The sequence below is a fragment of the Medicago truncatula genome, chromosome 3 (genome assembly GCF_003473485.1).
Source record: "Medicago truncatula cultivar Jemalong A17 chromosome 3, MtrunA17r5.0-ANR, whole genome shotgun sequence".
Classification (NCBI taxonomy): Eukaryota; Viridiplantae; Streptophyta; class Magnoliopsida; order Fabales; family Fabaceae; genus Medicago; species Medicago truncatula.
This window is the reverse complement of record NC_053044.1, coordinates 55808196-55819759: the sequence shown is the minus strand read 5'-3', so window position 1 is coordinate 55819759 and position 11564 is coordinate 55808196. Positions and strand designations below refer to the sequence as shown.

Here is an 11564-nt window from a genome sequence, read left to right as displayed (position 1 = left end):
TTTTAATTTTTTTTATATAAATATTATAGTACTATGTTATTGTCCCAGCTAATTAAATTTTTCAGCCAAAAGTAACATATTATAACGTGACAAACTCACATGACACGAAGAAGGCAACATTTGACAAGATACACAACCATTTTTGAATATTATTTGGGTACTAAAAACATTAACAAGTTTACATAGCAAATGAAATAAGAAGCAACAAGTAGGAAAGGCAGAACAGTTCCGCGTCAAACTCCAATGTAACAAACAACTCATATTATTACTGATAGATAGATTTTGTTAATTCTTCAAACGAACTGATCAAGGTATTCCTCCACAGTTGTGTACTTGACATCTGGGTACAACTCATAAGCCTCAACCCCAAAAGAAGGCTCAATCACAAAGTTTGTGTGGTCACCTTTCACAAACACCGAGTGGTTGATCGATAATACCACATTGATTGGAAAAGGAGCCTCTGCAATATCCTTGAGAAGTTTATCCTCTAGAAGAAAAGTTTTTTCGAGGGTCTTCCCAATCTTCTTCTCCCACAATGCTACAAGCTCGTTGAATGAAATAATGTTCTTTGGGGGCTTTATGTAGAGAATCTTATTCAATGTCCTTGGATCATCCACAGCTCTAATGGTGAATGTTCCAATGTCATCTTCCTTGTTGAAAACCGCTGTACATATTCAACAAATATGCAAATTAAATTAAACATAAATACAATGAATGAATTATAGTAACATTGCTTCTACCAGTCGATTTACTTTGAATTGCTTTGAACATTGATACCTTTGGGATTTCCATCGCCATATATGACGACTTTGTCTTTTGGTGGAGGTGGGGCGAATTGTCCTGGCTGAGCTAATGTGGGGAGAAAATATCCAGCAAAGTAGTTGCTAGACACATATGTGTAGGGTATGCCTTCCGCTTCAATAGCACGTCGAATTCTGGCTTTCCCTTCAAATGCAGATTTTGCTGGATCTACCGCATGGACACGATCAACGTCATTCCCGAATTCCGAAGGAAAAAATCTCTGCGGACAACATATATTATTCCAAAATGTTAAAATTCCTACCAACAACACTTTAATTTGAGAGTTTTTTCGACAACTCAATTAGTTTGAGCTCAAAGTTAAAAGAAGATTGAGTATATAAAAAAATATTAATTTAACAATTAGGTTTTTTTTTTAAGAGGAATTTAACAATTATTTACTTTTTCCCTGAAAAAACATTTATTTACCTTTATTGCAAATAAATCAAAGTCCAAATTGCTGAACTCCAGTGACTTTGTGTTGGATGACTTTGGTAATTTTAATGTATTTTAGTTGAAAAAAAGAGAGTAATAATTGAATAATTAAAATAAATTATTTTGATGAAAAATAATTATTGATTAGGAGAGAGATAGAGACAAAGACACCAAAGATACCGAAGTATTACCCACCCCACCCCCACCCACATGATTGTCACTATTCACTTTTGTGTTGTGGCAGTTGTGCTACGTGAGCAAATCTTTTATTCATCGTAACCTCAAATAAAAAATATTTAAATACATATAAATTAAAAAAATTAAAAGATAAAATAATAAAATTATGTGATTACATTGTTTATGTTTTAATTTTTTATTTGTATGCGCATAAATATTTTTCATTTGGATTGTGACCATAGTTTTAAAACTCGCCTCGATCATCGACTCGGTATGGGTACTGGGTCAATGGTCAAACCACTGAGTCATTGGTCGAACCGCATGATTAAACCGGATCAACTCGGATGACTCGGTTAGATAACTCGGTCTTGAGATTAAATTTATATAGCTATTTAATCGTATTAAATCGGTGACTCGTTCATTTAAAAACTAAAAAAACTCACATGTAATATGTATATTAATATTTTTACAACTATATTTTAATGACATGAAATATATTTTGTTTTGCATATATATTAATATTAATATAATACATAGATTTTCTAAAAACAATATGATGTGTATATTATTATTATTGTGTAAATATTATATTTAACATTAATTTGCTCTTTTTAAAAGAAAAAAAAATGATGTGTTCTTTCCTCTTATAAAATTAAAATGTAATATATTTACATATATAATATATTTCAATTTACAACCAAGATTAGAAGTTGCTCTAGTGGTTAAGCTTACAACTACTCATTTTAATGTCCACGAGTTGTTGAAGCATTTATCGATATTAAATGTATTAAACCGAACATTAATTAGTATTAATTCGTGTGCTTAATGACTAATTATGACAAAAATTGAAAAAAAATTACTAAACCGGATTGACTCAGAAAACCAGCCGAGTCATCGGTTTCCACCGGTTTTAACCGAGCCAAGCCGATTTTAACCGGTTCAATTGCATGACCGATCTGATAAACAGCTTGAACCGGATACACCACCGGTTCACGGTTCAACCGGTCGGACCGGCCAGTCCGAGCCGGGTTTTAAAACTATGTTGTGACTAAATGAGATCTGCTAAGGGGTGTATCCTTTCATTAGGAAGGGGTAGCCTTAGCTACCCAAAAAAAATAATATTATTCTTGTATTAGTTGGTATGTATCTATATCCAGCTACCCTAAATAATAAACATTGAGATACCCTAAATAAGTTCAGTTGTCAAAAAAAAATAAGAAAGTAAAAAATTATTACATCATTGATAGATTTATTTGTATTGGTTTGGTTCTTCCACTCTCAATAACAATTATAAGAGAACTTTTTCAACAATAAAAACTATCAAGACAATAGTCATAATTAAACATAATCTATTTGTGTACATTGGAAAATATATTATTAATCTATTTTGTAAATAGTCATTTATGGATAAAATTGGGTTCTTGAAACACATTTTATCCAACTTTTTTAAATAGCTATCGTCAATTTTTATTATTTGTTGTTGCTCTCAGTTAATTTTAGGCTAAAATATGCTTTTGGTCCCTGCAAATATGGCGAGTTTGGGTTTTGGTCCCTGGTAATTTTTTTTTTGAATTTCATCCCTGCAATTTTTTTTTGTTTTTTAAAATAGTCCTTGGACCCACTTTCTTGATGATTTGTCACATTTGTGCATATGTGGCATTAGCTGACTATGCAAACTTGTACATGTGTCATCCATGTGGTAATTATTTTATTTTAAATAATTAAAAGACATTTAAAAAAACCAGAAAATATATTTTTGAAATTAAAAAAATCATTGTCTTCAAGGACAGAATTTGGAAAACGTGTTCCACTTCTTCTTCCTCACATCCTCTTCTTCTTCTTCACAAATCCTCTTTTAGTAGCAGATCTAGCAAACCATTTAAATTGCGATTATTAAAACATAATCAGTTAAGAAAATATGACACCGGAGTTCTCGCTTCTCTCACCTCATCCGCGCTTTTCCGGTGACCTTCCATCTCTCCGGTGATGCTCCGATGAGGCTTTTTTGATCGTTTTTCTTTGTTCTTGTTGTGGATCCGTTTCAGATCCTCGTTTTCTCTCTCTTTGCTCCATCAATTTCATGTGTTTCTAGCTTTTTAGTTTGCTGCAGATCTGTTCCTCCTGTTTTTTCCGATTTGGTTCTTTCCGGTGGGTTCTGTTATGTTCGTCGAGATCTGTGTGTTGTTGTGTTCATAGATCCAGAAATTTGTGGGCATATGTTTGATGATAGATTGTTTAGGAATGAAAATAATAGAGGAATTAAGGAAAATATAAGTATGATGAATTTTTATATGTGAAGAATGTGCATTTCTGGGATAAAGATGAAGATTAATGAAGAGGAATTAAAGGGACTAATGTTTTTTTCAGTTTCAATTTGAGAAAGAAATTCACCGTGAGTGCAGAAAGCCAGAAACTGCATAATCTCAATATGTTTGGTTTAATTTTTTTTTTCAAAAATATTTTTTTAAACTTATTAAAATGATTTTTAAATAATTAAAATATGTTAAATGCCACATGTATATAATTACACAATCAGCACCTGCCATATAGACAGCAATGCTAAGGACAATCTCTCTGTCACACTCTATTGAACACACTCCCATTCATTGGTCCACATCACTAACATTTTAAAATGCTTTACCAGTTACAGGTTCTGCCTGTCTCACAAAAGCATAATAAGGCACGACCTGGAAAAGCCAAAAGGTTCTCCTCAGCTTCTCTCTCCAATTCCTACCTCTCAACAACACAAAACCTTTGAAAAACTTAATGTTATCTTTATAAATTCTAGGATCCTTCTTGGATGTGTTTATGAAAAAGATGGAAAAAGATACAATTTATAATTTTTTTTCCTCTTCTTCCATGGGTTGGATCGACATGTATTGTGAATTTATGTTTGTTTTGGAAGAGATGAATTTACGGTTCACGCCTATCATTAATCCAAAGTATAGATGAAATTTCCCTTTCTTTGAATATGACACGCAATACTATATTTTTTTTGACCCGTCGACATTCACCTAGGATAAAAATGGTTGTTAAAACTAGTATCTCAAGAGGAAGCACTGTAGATTGTGGGGCCAAAATTAAATGGAGTATATGAAAGTGTAAAAGAGATTGGATCTGTTATGAATTATTTACCACCGCTAAACAATTATGAATTCAAAACCGCTACCAAGTTGGTCAAAGAAATAAACCATTTTAAAAGTTTAAGTTATCAAGAGAAAGAAGATGTGGATTGTGGGGTAATCATGATTGAATGGAGTTTGCAGAAGAGGATGTCTTTAGAATGGCCAAAGTTCATTACACAATGAAGGAACAAGAAAAGGAGCGGTCGAAAGAACGTGCAGGGAAGGTGACGATGATGATTTGGAATAAAAAGAAATAAAAATACAAATTGCAGTGAACATGTATAACCGGTAAAAAGGTGATGGGTGAATTTTTTTTTGATGATGTGGACCAATGAATGGGAGTGTGTTCAATAGAGTGTGACAGAGAGTTTGTCCTTAGCATTGCTCTAGACAAAAATAAGATAAATCATCAAGAAAGTGGGTCCATGGACTATTTTAAAAAACAAAAAAATTTGCAGGGATGAAATTCAAAAAAAAAATTTACCAGGGACCAAAACCCAAACTCGCCATATTTGCAGGGACCAAAAACATATTTTAGCCTTAATTTTAATGTATTGGTTAATTTCCAGATTATTTTGATTTTAGTCTCTACAACACTTGCGATTTTTAAATTAAGTTCCTAAGATTTTGTTTAATTTTAGTCCTTAATTTTTTGTTATAAAGATGAAATCCAAGACTAAAAACATTTTTTTTTGTAAAATTTTAAAAAATAAAGATAAAAATTGAATAAATTTGTTTGTAAGGACCAAACCTAAAATATAATAATTTATAGGACTAAAAATATATTTTATTTTTAAATTTAATATGTTGGTTTTAATTTTATTTTTTTATAATTAACCCCTACATAAATTTTTTACTAGTTTCGCCGCTGGATGTGTTCCTCTCGCATATTTCTACTCCACTCATTTATCCGTTAGAATAGAAGAAGCAAAACCAGAAAGAAAGAAAGAAGAAAAAAAGGGTAAAAGGCACTGAAACTTTCAAAGATTGTGTCCTGAATTATAAAGAATGAAAATGACAACCTTAACATTACCAGCCTCCTTAATTGCAGCGATAATCTTCACTTGATCCTCAATCTGAGCGTGGCCTACCGTAGATATGACCACATCTACCTGCTTGATTGCTTTCACCAAGTTCTCATGATTATACAGATCCCCCTGCAAACTTAATATTATTAATCAATGATATACGAACACGATACGAGTTAATATTTCTAGCCAAAGGATCACTCTCTGTTACATATTCAGATCATATAGTATAAACATGTTACATGATATGAAATCAAATTCATTAATATATATACACACTTATGGAAATAACATAGAATAGAATAATAAAAAAGTGGAAGGAGGAATATATTACGTACAGGGACCAAATTGACGCCTAAAGTTTTGAAATTATTGAGGAGATTAGCCTTGGCAGGATCAGCGAGGGTGGATTCTCGAACCAATGCAAAAGTGGGATGTCCAGCTTTTGCACTTGCTTCTACTATATGTTTTCCGATGTAACCTGTTCCTCCAATGAACAAAATCTTGCTTTTCTCAGCCATGGATATGGATGTGTTACCTGCTCCTTAATTACTTTCGATCCTTTCCAAACTGCTTTCGAGTTTTTTTTTGTTTTCCCTTGTCTTACCAGATCTCTAATTATAGGCAAAATTACCCGATTTGAATTACAAATATACCCTTATTTAACTTATGTCCCTTGAAAAGAGCCGATGTACTTACTCCTGTTTTATGACTAAATACATCATTTTTCTTTGTTTAAAAAAACTTCATTCTTCTTTAACAAATATTTACTCATTGTTACATTAGAGTACTTATTTAGATAAAAATGCATTACAAACTTTTTTTTTATTTTCACTTTTTTTTTTGAAGAGGCATTTTTATTTTCACTTTAAATATTAATAAATATACGAGAGAAACCAACGATGAATTGGTCCAGGTGGTAAGGGACTTGGACCCTTAAGTATGTGGTCAGAGTTTGATTTCTATTTGTGTATATGAAAAAAAATCGGTTGAAAGGAGAGAACTCGTCTTATGTACCCCAATTGATTAGTCATTGCTAAACAGCTGTGATAAGACTGAGAAATATATAATTTATCCTACCATTTTCTATAATTTTTTTTAAATGCATTCAACATATTTAACAATGACAAAGACATTGCTTTCATTGTTTCGAGTGTGTTTTCTTGAGCTTAATGATGGTGCACTATCGATGTAAATTAGTTTTGCAGTTCATTCGGTGAGAAATTTTCAGAAAACCACACATTGTCACTTTACAATTGCTTTTTAGAAATAACTATCATAGTATCATATACTTTTTACATAAAAAAAAGTATATACTCAATTGATATATATATATATATATATATATTTGTGTGTGTGAGAGATATTTTTTAAAACATACTATCTCCTCATTGAATTGTAAGTAAAAATAGGTTAAAAAAAATAATATTTCTTAGGAAGTCAAAGAAAGGGTGGCATTTAGCATGGAAAAGGGAAAGAGTTTCCCATCATGGGAAAGTAAATTTTGACCATTAGATTAAATAGAGAATACATTTTTATGATAGTCTCCCAACACTATATCCAACTACCCACTATCTATAACACATATTTCTTCTTGCATCCACCATATCCAACTCTGATGTTACCTCCACCACCGCAGACAGTAACTCAAAATACACATTTTGTTGGAACAAACACCACTCAATATTCTATGCAAACAAAAATAACAACTACCTCAAAATTGAATTATGTTCAATAGCGTGGAGTAACAAATTGACATCATTGTTCGTGAATCAAATTTCCAGATTAACAAAATAAATCAAAATGGATTAAAATAACACATGAATTGAATCTGGAAAAATATTTTCAAATAAACCAAAATGGATTGATTGCTTTTACAATAAATTATATACATTTTATCTCCCTGCCTTCCATTTTATCAGCTAGCATCTGTGGTTAAGTTTGGTTTTTTCGATGTTGAAACCATGCTCCAATCTTAGAATGGTGAATTTTTGTTTCCAATGTATGTTAGATCTGTTGATTGGGAAGGAGAGAGAAGGGCCAATAACACGTGGGTGCAAGGAGGAAGATGGATTGTAAAGGATGGGTGGTTAGATATGGTGTTAAAAGACTATGTTAAAGATGTGTTCTCTATTTAATCTAATGGTTAAAATTTACTTTTCCATGGTGGGAAACTCTTTCCCTTTTCCATTCTAAATGGCACCCAAAGAAAGTAGTGTATACCCATTTTTCTTTATATTTTGTTACGGATGGATATAACATATTCTTTTTGAAGAAGTCACATGAATTATATTAAGAGTAGTGCTATATCAAGTAATTAAAGCTACATGTAGCGAATTGTTCACGAAGTGTGTTTAACAAATTTGCTAACATTATTAATCTCATGTTTTAAGGAATTAGGACCGTTCCGATGAAATTTATGGTCTGATGTTTATACCGTTTGTTTTGTTTTATTTTTACGAAAATAATTATAATTTTGTTGTTAGAGCTTTGTTATTTTATACTATAAATTTGGGCAAAAAAAATTAACATGAATAAATGAAAAGAACAAAAAACAAAAGGTTCTAATGTGTTTGTTAATAAAATAATTAAAACAAAAAAACAAAAAGAATTAAAAGAAAAAAACATTAATCTTGGGTGGGTGGGAGTTGAACCCAAGAGCTATAGGAGGATCAACACAAATTGCTACCGCTATAGTATATCTTCATGGGAGGATCAACACAAATTACTTCAACCTGCATTATAATAAAAAAAAATTGGGCCCCCAAATTTTGGAGATCCGGTTCTGTAGAGCTGCTTGCACTCTCTAGAGTCCGGCCCTGTATGGAATAAAACCTACTTGCACTTCTGTACAGCCAATGGCATTCATTAGCAATGCCATCATGATAATTTGGTTCGCTTGATGTACCATTATCCTTATATTAAAGGAGATTACACATGATTAATCGAGATTTCATGTATTAATTGATTTGACATTCATGTATTTGGAATAACAATGATCGTCCAATCTTAAAGGTCATGTTAACCAATGTTTCATTGGTTAAGGAACTAAAAAGAAAACTTTAAAATGAAAATATCAACTTTTATACTTTTTAGAAGTTGACAACACAAATTCTAATGTAATACTTTCTACATTTAATTCCTTAACCAATATCCTAAGAACACCGGTTAACATTTTCCTATCATAATATGCGAATTCAAGAAATTTTGACCCTAGAGAACCAGGTCATAGTCATTTATCTGTTTGGGTTAGACTGGACATAGATAAGTGATAAAGTGGTACATACATAATGATGATGCGTCCTAATTACAATGGTTATTAATACCTAATAATCATATGGAATCTTGATTTCAAAGCAAAGGAGTTGGTGGCTTAACTTTAGCACTCCTCTTGTCTCCATCGTGACTGACTAACGTGAACGTGGGGTTGGTGTGAAGTGCTTTCTTTGATGGTTCGACCCTTACCTACAGCTTGTTTTGGCCTTAAAACATTTTGGATAATATTTAAAAAGGAATTTTCATAATATTTTCTCCGATACAATACAAGGCTCTAGATAGCTTCAGCCTCTAGTCAAAATTTATGTTTAACATTTTCTTTATTTATTTTTAGAACTAGATATAGGTGTGTTTTCTTAAGTGTTTTTTGATATTATGTCAGAAAAATTGCATCTGAGTTTTTTTTTAATTTTTTTTTTATATATTTACAAAATACAAACACACTATTAGAGAATTTTGTCATCTTCATCCTCTATTCTAAATGTATACTAATATTTATATTTACTAGATTCGATTCTCATAGGTTGAACATTATTTATGTATTAGAAACATTCTAGAACGTTATAAGTAAAATGATTGGCACGTTCAATGTATCTGGACATTCTGTCTAATCTCTTTATTTATTTATGGATTTTTCTATCCTATTTGGACCTTCTTTAACTATTTTAAAATTAGCAACTTTGATAATTACATAAATAAATAAAGAGATTGTTTCCACCTTTTTATGAATTTTTTTGTTAAAAAAGAAATGGTTAATAGGGCTTTACCCCCTGTAATATAGAGCACTTCTGGTTTTCCCCTATAAATTTTTTTTTAGATGTCATCCTTATAAAATAAAGATTCTTCAAGATTGCCCCTTATGCCCTGTGACTCAGCAAAATCTTTGATGTATCACTAACGTGACATTTTTTTTCAATTCTTTTTGGATTCCACGTAATACATTTTCCACGTCATTATTTATAATAAACAAATAAAATTTAAAAATCAGGAAGAAAAAAATTCATATTATTTTTAAAAAATCAGAAAAAAAATTCAGATTTTAAAAAAAAAATTAAGTTCCAGAATTTTTTTTTAAATCAGAAAAAAATTCAGATTTTTTAAATTTATTTTAATAATAAAAAAAAATTATTTTATTTTATATTTCAAAATATTTATTCCAGAATTTTTATAAATTCTTTTTCGAAATTAAATAATTAGAAAAAAAAACTCAAATTTTTTTTTTCGAATGTTATAATTTTAATTTAAGTTGGATTTTTTTGAAATCAAAAAAATTAAAAAATTCATTTGTTTTTCTGAAATTAGGAAGATTTTTTTAAAAAATCTGGAACTTCATTTTCAAAATAAATATGATTTTTTTTCGATTTTTAAAATTTTTGAAAAAAAATTAGAATTTATTTTTTTCTGAGTTTTAAAATAATTTTAGCTTTTTAAAAATTAATTAAAAAAGATTTTTCGTTTTTTTAAAAAAAAATATTTTTTATTTTTTTAATAATAAATGACATGTAAATTATTTTTTATACATGGCATTAAAAACAAATTGAAAAATAAACAAAAAATGTCACGTCAGTGCCACATCATAGATTTTGTTAAATCACAGGGAGCAATTATGAAGAATCTTTATTTTACAAGGATGAAATCTAAAAAAAAAAAAATACAGTAGAAAAATCAAAAGTACACTATATTACAGTGGGTAAAACTCTGTTAACCCAAAAAGAAATAATTACATTTTTTTTATATATTAATGCTCTTATTCTTAGATAAAAGGAGATCTAGTAATCAAAGAGTTTGATCATGAAATCAGGATAATTTAACCAAAAATTGATCGACTTAGAAATCGAACTCGATGACCCAAATGATTTGTATTTGTGAAACTCATTGACTATTAAGCTCAATTGCTTCGTTGAAAATAATCACATTTTTGAAAAAACGATTTTTAATTATTAACAAGTTGGTTCCACCAATTCCCTTATCATCGACATTCTTTTTTCAACAAATTAAACGAGTAAATAGGCAATAACCTCCTGAAATTGTAAGTTTCGTCAATTATTCCTTGAAATTAACAAAACTTCAATTACTCCCCTGAAATTTCACAATGTTAATCAATTTACCTCCTCCGTCAAATTTTTCTGTTAGTGAACATGACGTTTTGCAAATACCCCCCTGAAGTTTTGCACTTATGTGCAAAATGTCCCCGAACATAAAATATATATTATTTTTTTCTTAAAGGCAAACAATTAACAGCTAAATATTAAAGCTATCTATTAATTTTGAAGTTTGGAAAAGCTGCATGCATATATATATACAAGAATAATATAAAGGCTTGATGGATAACTCACACATCATACAATAATATAAAAGATTTCCATTTCTCAAATAGTTCACATAGTCTAGGATTTAAGGTCTATACATTTTCCTGTAATATGACATGCAATGTGAAAAAGAAAAGACTAAACCTCAAATTAGTTCCTATTATTTAGATGGTATCATTCATTCACTTCTCGAGATTAAATTTAATAGATCAATAGTCAAGGAAATCACTATGTTACCTTTCTATCCCATTTTCCCCCAAATAAATAAATAAAAAAGAACATCAATAATTCTCATTACACATAAAAAAATATAAATTTTTAAGTTCGGGGGGCATTTTGCACATAAGTGCAAAACTTCATAGGGGTATTTGCAAAACGTCATGTTCACTAACAGAAAAATTTGACAAATTGATTAA

General features: G+C 30.1%; 1 protein-coding gene across 1 annotated transcript; it reads right to left on the bottom strand.

Moving 5' to 3' along the window:
• Positions 1-119: 119 nt before the first annotated feature.
• LOC25490199 (phenylcoumaran benzylic ether reductase Betv6) lies at positions 120-6168 on the bottom strand. Its single transcript, XM_013606678.3, has 4 exons — positions 5902-6168; positions 5558-5692; positions 778-1021; positions 120-664 (listed from the first exon to the last, which is right to left on the bottom strand). The coding sequence occupies exons 1-4, from the start codon at positions 6082-6084 to the stop codon at positions 294-296; spliced, it is 933 nt and encodes a 310-aa protein (XP_013462132.1). The 5' UTR covers positions 6085-6168; the 3' UTR covers positions 120-293.
• Between the last annotated feature and the right edge of the window lie 5396 nt (positions 6169-11564).

Coding starts and splice junctions, on each gene's coding strand:
- LOC25490199 (XM_013606678.3), bottom strand. CDS start 6,084: ATGGCTGAGAAAAGCAAGATTTTGTTCATTGGAGGAACAGGTTACATC. Junction 5,693..5,901: donor TAGGCGTCAATTTGGTCCCT/GTACGTAATATA, acceptor TTAAGTTTGCAG/GGGGATCTGTATAATCATGA. Junction 665..777: donor TGGCGATGGAAATCCCAAAG/GTATCAATGTTC, acceptor GAATATGTACAG/CGGTTTTCAACAAGGAAGAT.